This window comes from Lithobates pipiens, unplaced genomic scaffold (assembly GCF_037356315.1).
Source record: "Lithobates pipiens isolate NorthernLeopardFrog02 unplaced genomic scaffold, aLitPip1_a1.2 Scaffold_8, whole genome shotgun sequence".
NCBI lineage: Eukaryota > Metazoa > Chordata > Amphibia > Anura > Ranidae > Lithobates > Lithobates pipiens.
Genome location: NW_027507903.1, coordinates 633857528 through 633878444, shown reverse-complemented (window position 1 = coordinate 633878444; position 20917 = coordinate 633857528). Strand labels below are relative to the sequence as shown.

The 20917-nt window shown below is 44.1% G+C and overlaps 2 protein-coding genes across 2 annotated transcripts in view; one reads left to right on the top strand and one right to left on the bottom strand.

The window, feature by feature from the left end:
• The window catches only part of LOC143964128 (olfactory receptor 5G25-like), a 29600-nt gene extending 19298 nt beyond the window's left edge, over nt 1-10302 (top strand). The window contains exon 2 of the mRNA XM_077473827.1: nt 7917-10302. Within this exon, the coding sequence (XP_077329953.1) occupies nt 8238-9167 (930 nt within the window). The 5' untranslated portion in view covers nt 7917-8237 and the 3' untranslated portion in view covers nt 9168-10302. The remainder of the gene's footprint in view (nt 1-7916) is intronic.
• Nucleotides 10303-12445: 2143 nt separating this feature from the next.
• Nucleotides 12446-20437, bottom strand: LOC143962423 (uncharacterized). Its single transcript, XM_077471700.1, has 3 exons — nt 19009-20437; nt 17602-18246; nt 12446-12543 (listed from the first exon to the last, which is right to left on the bottom strand). Exons 1-3 carry the CDS (start codon nt 20435-20437, stop codon nt 12446-12448), a joined length of 2172 nt encoding a protein of 723 aa, XP_077327826.1.
• Between the last annotated feature and the right edge of the window lie 480 nt (nt 20438-20917).

Sequence of the window (20917 nt, the reverse complement as noted above, 5' to 3'; positions counted from 1 at the left end):
ATGTGTGAACATGATTGCACAAGGGTTTGCTAATCATCAATTAGCCTTCTGAGCCAATGAGCAAACACATTGTACCATTAGAACACTGGAGTGATAGTTGCTGGAAATGGGCCTCTATACACCTATGTAGATATTGCACCAAAAACTAGACATTTGCAGTTAGAATAGTCATTTACCACATTAGCAATGTATAGAGTATATTTGTTTAAAGTTAGGACTAGTTTAAAGTTAGCTTCATTGAAAAGTACAGTGCTTTTCCTTCAAAAATAAGGACATTTCAATGTGACCCCAAACTTTTGAACGGTAGTGTATATATATATATATATGAAAAACCTATATATATATATATATATATATATATATATATATATATATATATATGTATATATATATATATATATATGTATATATATATATATATATAAACTGTACCTGCTCCTGCTCCTCGCCTTGGTGACAAATTGGTAAAGGCAGCAGGACTCAGTTGGAGAAGCAACAAATGATGTTCTAGCTCTGCCCTGCAGTGCAATCTGGGAGTTGTAGTCTCTGCAGAGCACAGGCACCAGACGGCCATGTTGAAGTCTATGTGCCTGTGCTCTGTGGGAGAACTACAATTCCCGGCATGCAATGGGGCCGCCGTTAGGGGAAGGAAGGGCTAGGACTCGGAGGACGGCGCTGCTGCTATTGGACACGCAGGCAGCCTAAGCCATGCATATTAGACAGTCAGACATACTCTTATCACCCCCCTCGTCCACCGCCGCGGAGCTCACTCTGTCTGCAGCTGTGTGCAGCGCACCCGCCGCCCGCTCAACCCGCCGTTTGAGAGACTGTCCCACACTCCACACAGCAGCAGACAGTGCAGCACAACACCTCAGAGACAAATTAGGCAATCGCTCGATGGCGAGGCCCTTCCTGTGGGCGAGGCCTAAGGCAATCGCCTAATTTGCCTAATTAAAGAGCCACCTCTGGGAGGGGTTGCTACCCGCTGGTGCCTCTCGGGGCTCTCCATCCCTGGAACTGAAGCCTGCGCTTCCACTGGCTTATCAGAGGGCTCTTGAGGACCAGAAGGTCCCCGATCAGCTCTATGGTATAGTAAACCGGAAAGTGACCTCTACTTTGTCTGGTTTCCCTGGATGTAAACCATCAACAGACAAAGGCCTGCTATAGACCCTACTAATAGAAAAGCCTTTCCAAAACGAGTGTTGGGGGAGTGGTCTGAGCATGGCTGAGTGAGGGCGTGCAGAGTCTGAGCTCCTAGCTGAACCGCCAGTCATAGGTGATTTGCACCTGAGGATCCCGGAATGAGTGCTCCTAGACAGAGAGAAACGAAAACCTCGCGCAGAGCTGCAGGGTGTAGCGCCCCACAACCCGCTATACAGCAGTATTTCTCCCCGAGGCGGATGTCAGCTGCCAGGCATATCGCGGAGACTACGGACGTAGCTAAACCCCGCGAGGTGGCGAGCGCTCGGACAAACAGGGGGGAGACGAAAAGCTCAACCGAGGCTGGGAGCGGCATAGAGGAAAACGAAGGAGCTACCCCTCGCACTAAACGATCGGAAGCGGAGGTGAGCGGGCGAGTGAATATGGGGGAGACGAAAAGCTCAACCGAGGCAGTGAACGGCCGAGAGGAAAACGAAGGAGCTACCCTTCGTGTTAAGCGATCGGAAGCGGAGGCGAGGGCGTGGATGAGAGTCTAAGATAAAATATACAAATAAGATTAGATAATTATTACAAAGGGGGGAGGGTTCGGGTCCTTGGGGTCCTTGGGGGGGATTTACATGACCTAGGTTCCTAGGACCTAGGTTCCTAGAAGAGGTGGTCACTTAAGAGAGTATTATAATTCACTAGGGATAAAGAGAGATAAAGAAAGAGGGAATGGGATGATAGAGGTTGCAGTGGTCTTTCCTTTTTTTTCCTTTTTTTTTTCACTAGATGTGCAGGGAGGAGGAGGGGATTTAATATAATACATAAATGTTTGTTTAATACATGTTTGTTTTTCTCGGGGGGGGGGGGGGGGAGGGGTAATGGACGTGGAGGGTCAGTATATGTAAATGTGAATGATGGTGCACAGGGGATGGTTTAGACTTATGAGGGATGAGAGGGCGGGATAAGGAGGGACAATGAGTAGGGGGTGAGAGAACAGAGAACTAGTACACAAGAAACGGGTTTTTTATTTTATTTTTTCCTTTTTTTTTATTTTTATTTTTTTTTACGGTGAATCACTAAACACTAATATTAGTAACCTTTAATATTATCACTAATAAAATAAAGCACAGAGCTAGGGACCCGGGGGAAACAGAGGGCTTATGGATTGGGACCAGACCCCCCTACCTGAACCTAAGGATGAATAAAATAACTTTTTAGGATTTGACCTCCGGCTCCATCCCCCCCCCCCTTTTTTTTTTTTTTTTTTTGGGATGAGGAATGTAAGGTATTATATTGTATTGTTGCTTTATTGTATTAATGTATCTTTTTGGAACAATGTCAATACACAATATGGCTCTTTGAGGAAAGGGGAGAGAAACGGAGAGGAGATATGGAAAATGGGAAGGGAAGAGACCGATATAAATTATATATAAATTATATATGCAGGGGAGGCTTAAACTTTGGATAAATATAGAGGGGGGAACATGTTTGAATCCGCAAACACAGGCGCAGCTGTGGATGTGTGTGCCCATATACGTATATGCAAGGGTATAAGAGTATACATGTAAAAGTATGTAAGTAGATGGGAATGGACAGACATAATTAACTTTGCCTGTGTTATGGTTTTTGTCTCCTTCCCTTTCCGTTTTTTTTTTTTTTTTTTTTTTTTACCCCCCCTCTCTCAAAGAGCCATGTTGGAGTAGGCACAATCTGTGTAGAGAAGTAACAGGTGATAGTAGAAAACATGATATTATAAAAGACTGGTGGAGGAGGGCACGGGGGAAGCTCGCCCAGGAGCAGCCAAGCACAACCACAAAACCCCATTAGGTAAACACCCATAATCCGGAGGGTCTGGAAATTGAGTGGATAAAAGCAGTAGAGCTTTGGAATTCGTGGGGAGACCGTTGGTAAACGGTCGACCCAGGGATTGGTAGTGGGGGAGGGAGGGAGGGAGTAGTAGACTAGACGGGAGGGAGGGGGGTGGGAGGGGGTGGGGCTAGAGGGGGCTCTCCCCCCCTTTTTTTTTTTTTTTTTGCACTTTTATTGGTCTCTGCCTATTTCCCCGAGGAGATATGGAGACTTTAAAAATAATGTCCCTGAATGTAAAGGGACTGAACGTCCCGGAAAAAAGACGAATGTTATTCCACGATTTAAAGAGACTGAAAATAGATGTAGCGTTTATCCAAGAAACACATTTCAGAGAAAATAATCTTTCTCTGCTGAGGTCTACGGGATATCCAACGGTTTACCATGCACTTAACCCGATTTCCAAAACTAAGGGAGTTACCATCATGATATCAAAAACAGTAGCATGGAATCATAAGGATTCCATGATAGATGCAAAGGGAAGGTATCTCTTTGTAAAGGGGACGATGGGAGGGGTAGGAGTTACATTAGCAACATATTATGCCCCCAATATACAACAAGACCTCTTTGTTAAAGAGATACTTGATAAACTTATGGATTTTGAAGAAGGACAGTTGATTATGGGGGGAGACCTTAATATCCCATTAATCCCCAGTGAAGACACCTCATCAGGGACATCGTCAGTGACACCTAAAATAAGAAAGAGGATAGCTCAGGCATTAACAGAAACAAAACTGGCAGATATATGGCGATTATTACACCCCAAGGAAAGAGATTACTCTTTTTTCTCCAATCCGCATAGAGTGTACTCACGAATAGATATGTTTTTTATTCCGCATAAACAATTACCCTCAGTTAAGGAAGCCACTATTGGCCTAATTACTTGGTCAGATCATGCTCCAATTTTTTTAAAATATAACTTAACGGGGAAAAAACATCTAACCTCTAGGATGTGGAAACTTAATGAGAGCCTCCTTCAGGATCCTTTAGTCCTGGAGGATATTAGAAAGGAGATAAAATTCTTCTTTCAGGAGAACGAAGGCCCAGAAAGTTCCTCAGGTACAATCTGGGAAACGCACAAGGCAGTAATCAGAGGAGTATTAATTAAGCATGGAGCAAGGATTAAGAAGGAAAGAGAAACTAAGTTAACAGAATTATTAGTAAAAATGCAACATCTAGAAGCACAACATAAACACGCCCAGAACTTAGAAGTTGAACAAGAATTAATAAGTATACGTAGGCAAGTTACAGATTTATTACAGTACAGAGCTAAAATGGCAATCCAGATAGGACGTAAGTGTAGCTATGAATCCGGCAATAAATGCGGAAAACAATTAGCGAGAGCATTACGGGAAATACAAACCAAGACACATATACCTATAATTAGAAAAAAAGATGGGGAGGAAGAACGGATGCCAGAACAGATCGCTGGTGTGTTTGGCGATTTCTACTCCTCATTGTATAACCTGAACTTGAGGGCAGCAGATCAAGCTAAGATAAATGAATACATAAGTTCAAGTGAAATGCCGACTCTGACAAGTACTGCACGGGAGGAGATGGAATCCCCAATCACACTAGTAGAAGTACAAAACACGATAAAACAGATAAAAAGTGGGAAAGCACCTGGTCCAGATGGACTAACAGCCCAATATTATAAGACGTTTATGCCGGAATTAGGTCCACATATGGTTAAATTGTTTAATGAAATAGGAGACATATCGACTTTCCACTCAGATACACTTAAAGCTACAATCACAGTGATACAGAAGGAAGGTAAAGACCCGAAACAATGTGGAAGCTATAGGCCAATATCCTTACTGAACGCAGATTTGAAAATATTTAGCAAACTACTAGCCTTGAGGATACAACAGTATTTGCCCTCTTTGATTCATCAAGACCAAGTGGGATTTGTCCCAGCAAGAGAATCAAGGGACAATACTATTAAGGCCCTAAACCTAATACATACAGTTAACTCTACCGAGACTCCCTGTATATTTCTGGGAACAGATGCAGAAAAAGCTTTTGATCGGGTGGGGTGGGGGTTTATGTTCTCGGTACTTCGACATATAAAGCTAGGAGGGAAAATGTTGGGCTGGATAACAAGCTTGTATGGAAAACCTACAGCTCAAGTAAGAGTAAATGGAGTGGTATCTACACCTTTCCCAATAACAAATGGGACCAGACAGGGATGTCCATTGTCCCCTTTGTTATTTGCGTTGACCCTCGAACCACTTTTATGCAGAGTAAGGCTCAACAGGGATATCCAAGGAATAATTATAGGAGATACCCATAATAAAGTTGCAGCATATGCAGATGATATGCTTTTCACAGTGACGAACCCGATAATCTCGCTCCCAAATTTATGTAAGGAAATCGAGACATACAGTATACTATCCTACTTTAAAATAAACTGCTCCAAGTCAGAAGCCTTAATGATAGCAGTCCCAGAGAAAATGATGAGACTAATAAAATTAGATTATAAATTTAATTGGACGGACTATGGTTTGAAATACTTGGGAATAACGATCGCAACAGACCTCAATAAGATATATGAATTCAATTTTGCACCAGCATTGAAGATGGTACGAGGATGCCTGGAGAGATGGCACAGGGGAATACATTCCTGGTTTGGAAGAAATAACATAATTAAGATGAATATTTTGCCAAAACTCCTGTACCTCCTACAGGCAATTCCAATGTTAATACCAAGAAAATTCTTCAGAACTATACAAACATTATTTATGAAATTTATTTGGGCAGATAAACAACCAAGGATACGGAGGACATTATTAACATTACCAAAGCAATACGGGGGATTAGCAACACCAGACATATATAAATATTACCAGGCAATACATCTAGGTAGACTACTAGACTGGTGTCGACATGGAGATCAGAAAATATGGGTAAAATTAGAGCAAGCACAATGTAGGGAGCTACTACATAGAGCACCTTGGTGCTACAGAAATTTGACCTTAGATACGAAGCTACACCCTACAATAGGACCTACATTACAGATATGCTACCATCTCCTAGCTAAGAATAAGATATCGACACAGAACTCCCCTCTAGTTCCTATATTGGGCAATCCCCGATTTATACCAGGCATACAGAAAGGACCTTTTGATAAGCTGATTAAAAAAGGAATATATCAAGCCTCGCATTTCGTGAAAAAAGGTAAATGGCAAACAAGGCAGGAGATGACAGATAGAAAAGGTCCCTTTCAATTAGATTTCTGGCAGGCGGCACAATTAGGACACTTTTTAAGAACAGAGATAGAGCCAGAGTTACTAGACCGAGACTATATGCCATTTGAGAAACTTTGTAAAAAATTAAACCCGTAGAAAATTTTCAGTTACCCTTCTTTCGGAAGTGGGAAATAGACCTAGGAAGGATTTTCTCTGAGGAGCAGAAGAAAAAGATGATACAATCAATTTTTAAAACAGCAACATGCACAAAATTGCAGGAAACTAACTATAAAATTATTGCACAGTGGTACAGAACACCAGAAAAACTTCAAAAATATTTGCCTCATATATCAAATAAGTGTTGGAGGTGCCAGAAAGAAGTGGGAAATTTTTTACACATATTTTGGTCATGCCCAAAAATTAAGAAATACTGGAAAGATGTACGAGAGATCGCTCAAAAATTCAGTGAAGTAGAGATACGGGAGGATCCAGCAGTATTCCTCTTGAATTTGTCAGAGACCTCAGGGAATATAGGTGGGAACTCCATCATGTGTCACTTGGTAAATACAGCCAAGTCATGTATAACACTTAGGTGGAAACAAATACAACCTCCCAGTGTGAGCATGTGGTTGAAGAAAGTCGAGGAGGTGAACAGGATGGAAGACCTAATATGGACAGCTAGGAAAAGAAGGAAAACTTATTTGGAAATATGGACACCATGGAATCTCTATGTCTCCTCGGGGGATGAAAGGAGACTGATCGACGCAGTTTAGGGGGGTGGGGGGGGAGACTCGGGGGGAGGAGATGAGAACTCCCCCTCTCTCCCCCCCTCCCCCCCTCTCTGGCTTGGTTCGGTTTTTTTTTTTTTTTCTTCTCGGGGGGGGGGGGGGGGGGGGGGGGGGTGGAGGTGGGGTGGAGGGCTGAAGAATAGGGGGGAAAATAGTAAGAGGGGTAGATGAGTAAAAAGGAGATAACAATACAACTCTAATCTGATTGGGAACAGTACCAATCTAGGATCAGACATGGGGTATGTGGGACTGAGAGAGAAGTTTCTATGTTACTGTCCCGATATGTTATATATATTACCATTAACCTTGCGTGTTTTCTTTGTGGTTTTATATATTATACTATAAGGGGAGTAAGAAGCGAACGGAATGGAATGAACTGTTATGCTATTTCTGTTTATTATGTATGAACATGGAAACTAGATGTATGACTCTTAGATTGTTTATGTAAAACTCTGTTTTTGCTTACCTATGGAAAGGGAAAAAATAAATAAATAAAGAAATTGAAAAAAAAAAAAAAAAGCCTTTCCTATAATCTAAAAAAACATAAAATAAATTAAATCGTTCAAAATTTGAAAAAGTTTTAAAGAAAATGTAATCAGAATTTGTAACTCTAGATATGTTCTGCACTCCTACATTCTCTCATCTGTACTGTTTCCCGCATGATCTTCCCATATGGGTGACATGACCTAATTTCATAGCAAAACAAGGGTTTAGATATGGAAGTAGCTGCTGAAAATTTGCCAAAAGTAGTGGTTGATATTTTTTTCAGTCATTTATTTTTGGACATGACGCTAAGTAAAACCTAGATTGGACCTACAGAGGCTTATAAAATCAGACTGACATTAGAAATGAATGATTCTGTATGAAAAATGTTACCAACATTCTGGAAAACCTTTGTAAACAGTAACCAATATTTTTCTTCCTGTAGAGAAAAGCTAAAGACGTCACCATCTATCCACCATCCATGTTTGGTAAAAGATTGTGTTACATTCCAGTGGTCCATGCATCTACAACCAGCGTTAACCTATCCAAACTATTCTCTACACGGCACTTATTCACTTTGTTACAGACTGGCTCTGCATTTGGTGCCAATGGATGGATAGATACTAGTTGGTCCTATCCATAAAGGAAAGTTTTGCGTGTTAATAAACTATTCCTTGAATCCTTTGCATCTGGAAACACCAACATGTGTCACCTTAGCTAACCACATTATATAACCGTTGTGTAAAAAGAAGGACAGAAGGACCCAATGAGCCACCTAAACAAAACAGAAGTGATCATGTTTATGTTCTCTGGACTAACAGATAATGAACAGCTTGCCCCATTTCTCTTTACTTTTTTCTTGAATGTTTATCTTGTTTGCGTGGTGTTTAACTTTGGCATGATGTTTGTAGTCCTTAAAGCCTCCAACCTCCACACTCCAATGTACTATTTCCTTAGTTACCTCTCTTTGGTGGACCTTTTCTACTCCTCAGTTATAGCTCCTAAAATGTTGGCTGACCTTATGTCCAAGATAAAGTTAATATCCTTTTATGGCTGTGCGGTCCAGTTCTTTTGCTTTGATGTTCTGGTCGTCACAGAAGCACTTTTACTTTCGTGCATGGCCTATGACCGATATGTTGCCATCTGCTGCCCTCTGCTTTATGTCTTAGTTATGACCAACAAAAAGTGTTGGAGTCTCGTTTTCCTTAGTTTTTCTATTGGTTTCTTGCAATCTGTAGTACAAACAAGCTGTGTGTTCAGTCTTGAGTTCTGTGGCCCAAACCTCATAGACCATTTCTACTGTGACGTACCACCACTGCTTCACCTGGCCTGCTCCAGCACTCTGTGGTGTAATTCAATAACGTTCTTCTTTGTAGTTGTTTGTGGTGTAGGCTCATTGATGCCTATCTTGGTGTCATACACTTTTATAGTTTCTTCAATTCTACAGATTAAATCCAGCAAGGGGAGACAGAAGGCATTTGGTACTTGTTCCTCACATCTCACGTGCGTCTCTATTTTCTACGGAGCTGTTTTTTTCATTTACCTACATCCTCCTAACACTGCCCTTCAGATTCAAGACAAGTTGGCTTCTGTGTTTTACACAGTCATGATACCAATGCTGAACCCTCTTATATATAGCATGAGAAATCAAGAGGTGAAAAGGGTTATCAAGAAAGCACTTCACATACATCACTGATATAGAGAGTTTGTGGTTGTAAGTTTTTAGAGTCTCTTAAGGTGGCCAAATCCAACCAAATCCCAAAACCTTATCCGAAAACACAATATTATATTTAAGAAAGGATGTGGCCAGTTTATTCTATGCTCATTTTCTCAAGCAGGGGTTCTGCAAATGTGCGGTAGGCCCAATCCCTACTTCTTCTCCTTGAGAAGAGGGAGGAAGTTGCCGGTCAAGGACAGAGGTCTATCCTGTCTATCCTGCCATTCTCACAGAGAATTATCGGAAAGCAATCTTCAAAGCCAAAAAGGACCACTTCTCATATACAATCTCAACGGCCGCAAACCAACCACGGGAACTGTTTAGACTGGTTAATCAATCAATGAATCCGGTGTGCCTAGAACCCCCAGAAAGCGAATCCCAGGATTACTGTGACAAACTGTCGGATTTTTTCATCGATAAAGTCAAAACCATCAGGGAAACAATTTGTCAGAAGAAAACATCCAACCCCAGCCAGCAAATACATAAAGAGGATGTCTGCACCAACATACCGCAACCGCCAAAATTTTCACTATCCCCAATTACCGTAGACACCGCAAAAAACATCATTAATAAACTGCGTGACAGTACCTCACCTATTGACATCATCCCCACAAAACTACTGAAAGAATGCTCCGACATCGTGGCTCCAACCATAACCCACCTCATAAACCGATCATTCATCGAAGGGATTGTTCCCAGCATCCTCAAACAAGGCATTGTCAAACCTCTACTCAAGAAACCAAACCTGGACCCTCAGGATCCAAACAACCGCAGGCCAATTACAAGCCTCAACACCATTTCTAAGATCATGGAAAAAGGTGTAGTACAACTTCACCTGGATACTCACAAACTCCTGGACCCGCTGCAATCAGGCTTCCACCCGGGTCATGGAACAGAAACAGCTCTCCTCAAGATTTGGGATGACGCCCTCGAAGCAGCAGATGACGGAGGGCCGTGTCTCCTCGTACTGCTAGACCTAATTGCAGCGTTTGATACAGTAGATCACAATACTCTACTCGTCCGCCTCACAGAAGTAACCGGAGTCCAAGACATAGATCTCCAATGGTTCGCGTCCTTCCTAGGAAATCGGTCACAGACAGTGAAACTAGGAAAATTCCTCTCCGAAACTCGGGCAGTCGCCTGCGGAGTCCCTCAAGGCTCTCTCCGTTGTTACCCGTTCTCTTCAACATTTACATTCGCCCACTCCTTCAAATCATCAGATGCTCAGATCTCTGCTTCCACTCTTACGCTGACGACACGCAACTTTATTTCCGGATCAATGGAAAAAAAGATCACCAACAACAACTTGAAAACTGCCTCAAATCAATAGAGGACTGGATGACCACTAACTCCCTCCAGCTGAACGAATCAAAGACAGAGCTTCTTATCTTACACCCAAATCATAAGCCCGCAACCAAAACCTCCTGGTCTCCACCAACCGTCTTTGGGCAGACTATCTCCCCAAAGACCAAAGCGAAGAGTCTCGGGGTTATTTTAGACGCACAAATGTCAATAGATGCGCAAATAGGATCTGTAGTCAGTCGATCTCACCATCTGCTGCGCATGCTTCGCAGACTCATCCCTTTTATCCCAAAGAATGACAAACCAGTGGTAGTTGGAACAATCATTAATTCACGACTGGACTACGCAAACTCGCTTTACATAGGATTACCACAATATCAACTTGCACGATTACAACTGATCCAAAACACGGCGGCAAGGCTGATAACAGGAAAAAAACCCTGGGAATCCATCTCTCCTTCACTGAGGAGCTTACATTGGCTAACCGTAAAAAATCGGATCACGTTCAAGACCCTTTGCCTCACCCACAAATGGGTGCATAGAGAAGCTCCGCAATACCTAATGGAGAAAATACATCATTACACACCAAACTGCAGTCTTCGATCAGCCAACAAAAACCTCCTCCTCGTGCCCAAAGCCCGGTATAAATCCAAGGGTGATCGGAGATTCGCTGTCCAAGGGCCTCGGCTATGGAATGCTCTACCAATCAACATCCGCCTGGAAGAAAATCACCTGGCTTTTAGGAAAAAACTCAAGACCTTCCTCTTTTAGCAGATGATCAAAGCTCGCCACAGCGCCTAGAGGCGATTCAGTTCGCATTGTGCGCTATACAAGTATTTCATTCATTCATTCATTCATTCATTCTTATGAAGACATCTTTCCATACATGGAAGCCTAGCCTTTGTCTTCAAGAAAGTCAAAGTTTAAATAAAAAACCCTTGGGATAACACAACTTACAGTGTAGTGGCTAAGTGCAATTCCTTGTTTATGGGTGCAGTTTCCACCAGGGATACTATCTGTATGTTGGTTTTATGTTCCATGTGTTTTTATACATGTTGCATCCCAAGTTCCTAATAGTATAATAATTAGCCTCTATCAAATTGCCCCTACTAGTGCAGCTATATAAATGCAGGAACATTACAGTGTAAGACAGGGTGCAGGGTAATGCAGGGTGCATAGAATAAAATGGAGTCTTTTTTTTTTTTTTAAGCACGTGATTAGAGCAGGAGGCTCACTTTTGTTGCCAGTGGTTTAGTGTACTCACTTTTGTTGCCAGCGGTTTGGACATTAATGGCTGTGTGTTGAATTATTTTGAGGGGACAGCAAATGTACACTGTTATACAAGCTGTACACTCACTACATTACATTGTAGACAAGTGTCATTTCTTCAGTGTTGTCACATGAAAAGATATAATAAAATATTTACAAAAATGTGAGGGGTGTACTCACTTTTGTGAGATACTGTATATATATTTGACTGGTGTTGAGTGTCATTTATAGGTGCCTGCAAAAAGATGTCTGAACCCAGAGTGCCAGGTGGGTTGGAGTGTTCACAGGGTCAAGGCGATGCAGATGAACAGGTAAATCAAAGCAGGCCTCTAGGGGGCTGTGCTACAGAAAAAAGTTCATCCAGTTCCTCAGCTGATTAAACCGTACGGCTCATCCATCAAGGTGCACTATAGTAGAACCAGTATTGTAATATAGATATTGACTCGAGAAGTGATTGGAGTGCAAGGTATGAATACAACTGGAGACTCAGTTAGCTTGGTTAGAGTATCCATTGAGCCTAATCCATTCCAGTGGCTCATGCTTCGAAGCGATGTGAGGAGAGACGCCAGTCCTCCGCTCTCCAAGACACTTGTTTCATCCACCTCTACTCCGACTCAATGGTTCACACATGCACAGTTGATGTTCAGCTGTCATACACACGTGACAGGATCGGTATTTATTGAATCTCACTGTGTGTCTTTAAGGTAACATGGGTAACCCGTGTGGTGGACCCCATGGTTAATGCATTTCTCACACTCATAATTGTGGTGGGCTTCATCAGAACCTGTAAGGGGGGTGCAATTGGTGGCTCAATTTACAGATACCCAACGTGTAATACCATCATCCTCCACAGAGGGCACCTCATCAAGGGGACACATTAACTATTAAAATTAACAAAGATAGAGGCTGGTGACTGTATTCTCTGCAATCAAATTCCTCAAAAATGTACAGTGCCGTGCGAAAGTATTCGGCCCCCTTGAACTTTTCAACCTTTTGACACATTTCAGGCTTCAAACATAAAGATATAAAATTTTTATTTTTTGTGAAGAATCACCAACAAGTGGGACACAATTGTGAAGTGGAACGAAATCTATTGGATTTTTTAAACTTTTTTAACTAATAAAAAAATGAAAAGTGGGGCGTGCAAAATTATTCGGCCCCCTTGCGTTAATACTTCGTAGAGCCACCTTTTGCTGCGATTACAGCTGCAAGTCGCTTGGGGTATGTCTCTATCAGTTTTGCACATCGAGAGACCTGAAATTCTTGCCTATTCTTCCTTGCAAAATAGCTCGAGCTCAGTGAGGTTGGATGGAGAGCGTTTGTGAACAGCAGTTTTCAGCTCTTTCCACAGATTCTCGATTGGATTCAGGTCTGGACTTTGACTTGGCCATTCTAACACCTGGATACGTTTATTTGTGAACCATTCCTTTGTAGATTTTGCTGTATGTTTGGGATCATTGTCTTGTTGGAAGATAAATCTCCGTCCCAGTTTCAGGTCTTTTGCAGAATCCAACAGGTTTTCATCCAGAATGGTCCTGTATTTGGCTGCATCCATCTTCCCCTCAATTTTAACCATCTTCCCTGTCCCTGCTGAAGAAAAGCAGGCCCAAACCATGATGCTGCCACCACCATGTTTGACAGTGGGGATGGTGTGTTGAGGGTGATGAGCTGTGTTGCTTTTACGCCAAACATATCGTTTTGCATTGTGGGCAAAAAGTTCGATTTTGGTTTCATCTGACCAGAGCACCTTCTTCCACATGTTTGGTGTGTATCCCAGGTGGCTTGTGGCAAACTTTAGATGAGATTTTTTATGGATATCTTTGAGAAATGGCTTTCTTCTTGCCACTCTTCCATAAAGGCCAGATTTGTGCAGTGTACGACTGATTGTTGTCCTATGGACAGACTCTCCCACCTTAGCTGTAGTTCTCTGCAGTTCATCCAGAGTGATCATGGGCCTCTTGGCTGCATCTCTGATCAGTCTTCTCCTTGTCTGAGCTGAAAGTTTAGAAGGATGGCCAGGTCTTGGTAGATTTGCAGTGGTCTGATACTCCTTCCATTTCAAAATGATCGCTTGCACAGTGTTCCTTGGGATGTTTAAAGCTTGGGAAATCTTTTTGTATCCAAATCCGGCTTTAAACTTCTCCACAACAGTATTACGGACCTGCCTGGTGTGTTCCTTGGTCTTCATGATGCTCTCTGCGCTTTCAACAGAACCCTGAGACTATCACAGAGCAGGTGCATTAATACAGAGACTTGATTACACACAGGTGGATTCTATTTATCACCATCAGTTATTTAGGTCAACAATGGATCATTCAGAGATCTTCGCTGAACTTCTGGAGTGAGTTTGCTGCACTGAAAGTAAAGGGGCCGAATAATTTTGCACGCACCACTTTTCAGTTTTTTATTTGCTAAAAAAGTTTAAAATATCCAATAGATTTCGTTCCACTTCACAATTGTGTCCCACTTGTTGGTGATTCTTCACAAAAAATTAAAATTTTATATCTTTATGTTTGAAGCCTGAAATGTGGCAAAAGGTTGAAAAGTTCAAGGGGGCCGAATACTTTCGCAAGGCACTGTATGTGTGTAACTATACATACTTCTACCGGTTCCCTATTATATGGGGAAAGGAAAGAGATTGATTAGGGTAAACAACTAAGTGACAATCTGACCAAAGAGGAATGTAGAGCAGCAATTAAGAGATGAGTCAACTTATCTAAGTTGACTAATAACCCCATTCCCAATTCAACATTTCAACTTAGCTGCAAGCTATCCTTGGCGATGGAAGCAGGACTATTGTCAAAAAAGGAACTGGGCTCTCTGAAAGCAGAGATCTATAACATCGCAGTGTTCTACATAGTTCCAAAGATTCACAAGAACCCCCTGAAACCACCTGGAAGTCCCATAGTTACAGTAGTTGGAGGTCCACTGGAAAAGTGGATCTTTGCAAACTTAATAAGGAAGAAAAAAAATCACAAGTACATAAGTATTCAGAGCCTTTGCCATGACATTTAAAATTGAGCTCAGGTGCATCATGTTTCCACTGATCATCCCTGAGATGTTTCTACAACTTGATTGGAATCCACCTGTGGTAAATTCCAGTTGATTTGAAAAGGCACACACCTGTCTATATAAGGTCCCACAGTTAACAGTGCATATCAGACACAACCAAAAACACAAAACAAACCAAGCCATGTAGTCCAAGGAACTGTCTGTAGAGCTCCGAGACAGGATTGTATGGAGGCACAGATCTGGGGAAGGGTACAGAAAAATATATGCAGCATTGAAGGTCCTAATGAGCACAGTGGCCTCCATCATTCTTAAATGGAAGAAGTTGAAACAACAAGGACTCTTCCTAGAGCGGGCCGCCCAGCCAAACTGAGAAGGGTCTTATTCAGGGGGGGGTGACCAAGAACCTAATGGTCAGTCTGACAGAGCTTCAAAGTTTCTCTGTGGAGAGAGGAGAACCTTCCAGAAGAACAACCATCTCTGCAGCACTCCATCAATCAGGCCTGTATGGTAGAGTGGCCAGACAGAAGCCACTCCTTAGTGAAAGGCACATGGCAGCCTGCCTAGAGTCTGCCAAAAGGCACCTGAAGGACTTTCAGACCATGAGAATCAAAATTCTCTGGTCTCATGAAATTGAACTATTTGGCCAGAATGGCAAGCATCATTGTGACGAACGCTGGTGTCAGATCCCTGCCCTCCTCGCTAACTGGCGACAAAGGACCGGCCAACCTAACACCACGCTGTCACTTACGTAACAATGCCACACTCAGCTGCACCCAGCACAAAGATTTTCCAGCTTGCGGGACCACAATCTAGGTGCAGGCAGCCTGAGAGCGATTGTCACTGGGCTAATTACACAATTAACCCTTTAACTGCCACCACCCCCGTTTAAAAGACAGAGCCGGGGGGACTCGTAATTTAAGCAATACCAATTATAAGTTTAGAATAAGCGCCTGCAACACACACTGCCACCACAGACAGGTCTGCTCAGTGCCTTACTCTACCACAGTAGCGCCCTTTTAAGAGACAGGTTCGTTTATAGTTTGCATCAAGAGCTTTAAAGACAAGGTTAACACTTTTCAACATAAGGATTTATTATGAAAAGGTCAAGGTTGGTGCGAATAAAACATTTACAGAAAAAGGATGTTTCAAAAAATAAAGACAATATACAGCCACAAAGAAATAAGGTAGAATTGAGAAGGTAGAATACTTGCAATTAATGTCCGAGAGTTGATCAGAGTTCAATCGATGAGCAAAGGTAATCGGTTCTCAAACTTGGCAGATGTTCCTGCTTGGATGGTAAAAGGAGAACTGCCTATTGCCTTGGCCTCTCCTCTTTTCTGTCAAATCAAAGGGGGTGTTGACAGCGACCAGTGACCAATCGTCTGGTCATCTTGTTTAGGGGTTGGTTGCTGGGAGGTGTCTACACTCATGACCCTGTCCCAGGTACACTTTGTTATACATATTCATATCTCTGCCTCTCTATTGTTTATAGACTGCAGATATCCATTTTAGTGATCAGCATGATATTTGCTTCAAAACGAGTCCACACATGACAGGTTTCCCATTTCAGGGTTACCTAGGAGCCGTAAGGGGTCCCAGTGGCTTCCCATATGACCTGACATAGGGGTGTTTGGACTTGAAATGTTAGAAATTATCCAAGGAAACCAAATATATCCATATTATGGCTGTGCTATGATGGCTTTGAAAGTTATAAAAAATGTTAACGTTTCAACACGTTACTAATCTGTTTGCACGCTATCTTGTTGGAAGTATTTACGACGAGGATCTGTTAGTTCTCTGAATGGAGAAAGTGACAGTTTTACGACAGGCCGCAATATCTTGCCAGGCAACTTGAGCCTTGTTTATTTGACCTGGCCTGGTTCTGTTTTCTCTGCGTTCCTTTTGAAGATGTTAAAACATTTGGAATTCCTAAGACAAGGGAGGGGGGAGTTTTTACAGATGTAAGTAAGTTTACAAGGTAGCCAAACTGTCATGGCTGCGTTCCACACAAAATGGCAACTAGTTACAATATATCCTGGCTCAGACGTGATATCGTTACACCTCCCTCCTTAGGTGGTTGCATGGGAGGGAACTACAATTTCCCTCCTGACGCAACCGACTCTTGCAGGCTCGGCTTGTCGCGACAGCCCATCAGCATTGCCATGGGTGCTGCCTTTCTTATGCTGGATGGTGAAATCGTATTGCTGAAGAATTAAGCTCCACCGAAGTAGTTTGCCATTCTCCCCAGCCACACGATTTAGCCAGCTCAAGGGATTGTTATCTGTGATCACAGTGAAGTGCCGTCCATAAAGGTACGTTTGTAACTTCTGGAGAGCCCACACGATCGCAAGACACTCCTTTTCAATCGTGGCGTATGTTACTTCCCTGGGAAGCAGCTTCCGGCTCAGGTAGAGGATGGGATGCTCCTCTCCAGCATCATCCACCTGGCTCAGGACTACACCCAATCCATAGGCAGAGGCATCTGTCTGCACTAGGAAACGGCGGGTAAAGTCTGGAGCCTGTAGCACAGGGGCACGGGCCAGCGCCTCCTTCAAGGCCTGAAATGCCTTCTCACATTCTGGTGTCCAAGACACCAGCTTGGGCAGTTTCTTTTTGGTTAGGTCAGTCAGAGGTTTAGCCAGGCTACTATAGTTACATACAAACTTCCTATAGTAGCCAGCGGTCCCCAAGAAAGACATAACCTGCTTTTTGGTTTGGGGGGTAGGCCATGCCAGGATGACATCAACCTTCCCTGTCTCGGGTTTCAGGGTGCCTCCTCCTACCCGGTGTCCCAAGTACTGCACATCGGTCATGGCAATCTGACACTTACTGGGTTTGACGGTCAGATTGGCAGCTGTCAGTTGGTCCAGGACCTGTGACAGGTGCACCAGGTGTTCTTCCCGCACAATTTCCAGCAGCGTCTCCATTTTATCCCTGAATGTTAGGACGTAATCCACAACAGAGACCTCTGGGTCGGCAATCTTGCCCTCCCAGGTCTCACAGATTAGATTCAGGGGCCCTCTTACCCTCCGTCCGTACAGAAGTTCAAATGGCAAAAAGCCTGTGGACTTCTGAGGCACCTCTCTGGAAGCAAACAGCAGATGAGGCGGATATCGTTTCCAGTCCTTGCCCTGAGAGTGCACAAAGGTGCGCAACATTTGTTTTAAAGGGCCATTGAAGCTCTCGCACAAGCCGTTGGTTTGTGGGTGATAAGGACTGGCCATGATATGCATCATCTGCATTTTCTGACAGAGAGCTTGCATCAAGTCAGACACAAACTGAATGCCTTGATCGATAATGAGCTTGGCTGGGAATTCCACTCTTGTGAAGATTCCCAGGAGAGCATCAGCAACCTTGTCTGTCCGGAGGCAGGGGAGAGCCACTGCCTCTGGATAACGTGTGGCATAGTCGACAACTGTAAGGATATAACGTTTGCCTGAACTGCTAGGGATGGCCAAAGGCCCAACGATATCCACTGCCACCCTCTTAAAAGGTTCATCAATCACAGGCAAAGGTTTTAGTGGAGCCCTGTGGACATCCCCTACCTTGCCAACTCGCTGGCAGGTAACACAGGACCGACAGTAGTCAGCTATGTCAGCAAGCATCCTGGGCCAATAAAAGTTATGTACCAACCGCCCTCGGGTCTTAGTGATCCCCAAGTGCCCTGCAAGGGGAATCTCATGGGCCACTGTTAGCAGCGGTCCCCTAAATTGACTGGGTACCACCAGCTGTCTGTCACCTATGTCAGCCTCATTCCCCTCTGCAAGCAAACTTTCTCTATACAGTTTCCCTTTGTCCCAGTAGACCTTTTGTTTGTCATTCTCTGCAGGGGGGCGATCAGCTAGACTTCTGAGCTGTGCTAGTGTTTGGTCTGTCTGCAGTGCTGTTTCAAAGGCAGGACCACAACTCTCAGCCAGCAGTCCTGTGGCAAACGAGGACGGCTGCTGAGGCTCAACAGAGGTGGAGTCCACTGGGTCAGAACAGGGAGAGGGCCCCGAGACCTCCTCCTGCTGTTCTGCGATCAGTGCCTGCACCTCGGCTGCCTTTGCAGCACTGCGAGTGACCACCAAGACTGGCAATACATCATCATCATCATCATTATCGTCATCATTGTCATCATTATCGTCATCATTGTCATCATCATCACATTTAACCTTTATCAGTTCAGCAACATTGGAACATACATCAGGTACCTTCACTAGCAAGGGGGCCTCCTCTCCTGTCTCTGAAGGAGGACCTTGCACTTCAACTCCACCCTCCCCCTCCCTCTGTCCATCCACAGGTTGCCCAGAGATTACCCCAACATCTGTAAACAGTACCTTGGTAGGTCCAGAAGGTTCCGTGGGAGCATCCAGAGTGCTCTTAGCAGGGGCATAGTAAGAAACAAGGGTACCTAAATCAGAACCCAACAACACAGCAGTGGGGATCTCCTCCGAGACACCCACCTCTCTCATCCCACTTCCGGCACCCCAATCCAGGAAAACATAGGCACGAGGTACATGGGAACAGGTTCCCCCAACTCCGGTCAGGGTAAGGTACTTCTCTGGGATGATGTCTGTTTTTTCTATCACCTCTGGTCTGACCAAAGTGACTTCGGCTCCAGTGTCACGAAAGCCTGTTACAGTTCGTTGGCCTACAATGACTGGCTGCAAGTTGGCATTGGTTCCTGGAGGTTTTCCACCGACGAGCAGCACAGCAGAAGGGTTGCTGGCCGGATGGCCAGGGGTTGACGTCTTCTTCTGCTCAGGGCACTGTGTCCGGAGATGTCCGCCTTTCCCACAGTTATAGCATTTGCGGTTGTCAGTCACAAAGGCTTTGGCTCCAGGAGCTTCAGGTTCCAGCCGCTGAGAAACTTGGTTGGTAGGTAGAGGAGGGGTTGCCATGTGTGATTTCCCTCCTTTCCAGCCATTTGGAGGAGCCTTGCGATGGTCAGATACCCGAGAGTGGATATAGGTATCTGCCAGTTCTGCTGCTGCTTTGGCAGAGGTTGGCTTTCGCTCCAGCACAAACTGTCTGACGTCTGTAGGACAGATGTGCAAAAGTTGATCTTCAATCATAAGATCTTCCAAGGACTCAAAAGAATCGGCTTTCAAGCCTTTAGTCCACTGCCGGAATGTGGTGCGTAAGCGACTTACCACATCCAGGTATGAGTCCCCAGGCCCCTTTTGCAAGGACCTAAAATGCTTCCGGTACACTTCCGGGGTTAGCTGAAACTTTTGGATGATTGCAGCCTTTAGGGCCTCATAATCACCGCCTTGCTCTTCTGACAGTTCAACATAAGCATCCAGGGCCTTGCCTCGTAGCCCTGGCGTCAGGTACCGGGCCCATTGTGCTGGGGGCAGATGGTACTGACGGCAAGTTTTTTCAAACGACAGTAGATACACGTCAATGTCACTGTCCTTTTCCATAACTGGAAATTTGGCTGCCGGGGCCACTGGCAAAGAGTCATCCCTGTGCTCTAGGGATCCGAGGTTCTGAACCTGTCGCTGCTGCTGGAGCCTAGCCATCTCCAGTTCGTGCCGACGATCAGCCTCCCTCTCAGCCTGGCGTTCCGCAGCCTCTCTCTCAGCCCTGCGTTCCGCAGCCTCTCTCTCAGCCTGACGCTCAAGGAACTGCAGGTACACCACAGGATCCGTCTCCCTGAGGTGTTGTAGCGTTTCCTGCATTTGAGGACAGTCTATTCTGGTTCCAGGCAATCTGATGCTGGCCTGCTCCGGCGATGGCTTGGAGGTAACAATCCGTGGTAGTCCAGTGTCAGTCTCTGCATGCCCATCTGGTGAGGCCGCCTCTGAACCACTGGGCTCTGGAGTAGCGGAAACCCTTTCTGGTCCAGTTTCCCCCAGGTTCTGGTCTGCACGGATATCAAACTCATGTAGGGCATGTATCAAGCCATCACGGTTTTTGCCACCGACATCAATTCCTCTTTCTGTGCACTCAGCAGTCAGATCATTTTTGCTCATCTTTTTATATGCTGATACCCCAGACATGTTGCAAGCAGAAAAGATAGAACAGAAAGCAGAGATAGGAAGAAGGTGTAGAAAGGAGCTGTTGCTGTATATCTCTTTTTTAAAAAAAGTAAACAAAAAAAATAATGTGCACCAGCTTGTCTCTAAGGACTGTTTCCACAAAGGTTACAATCCTTAAGT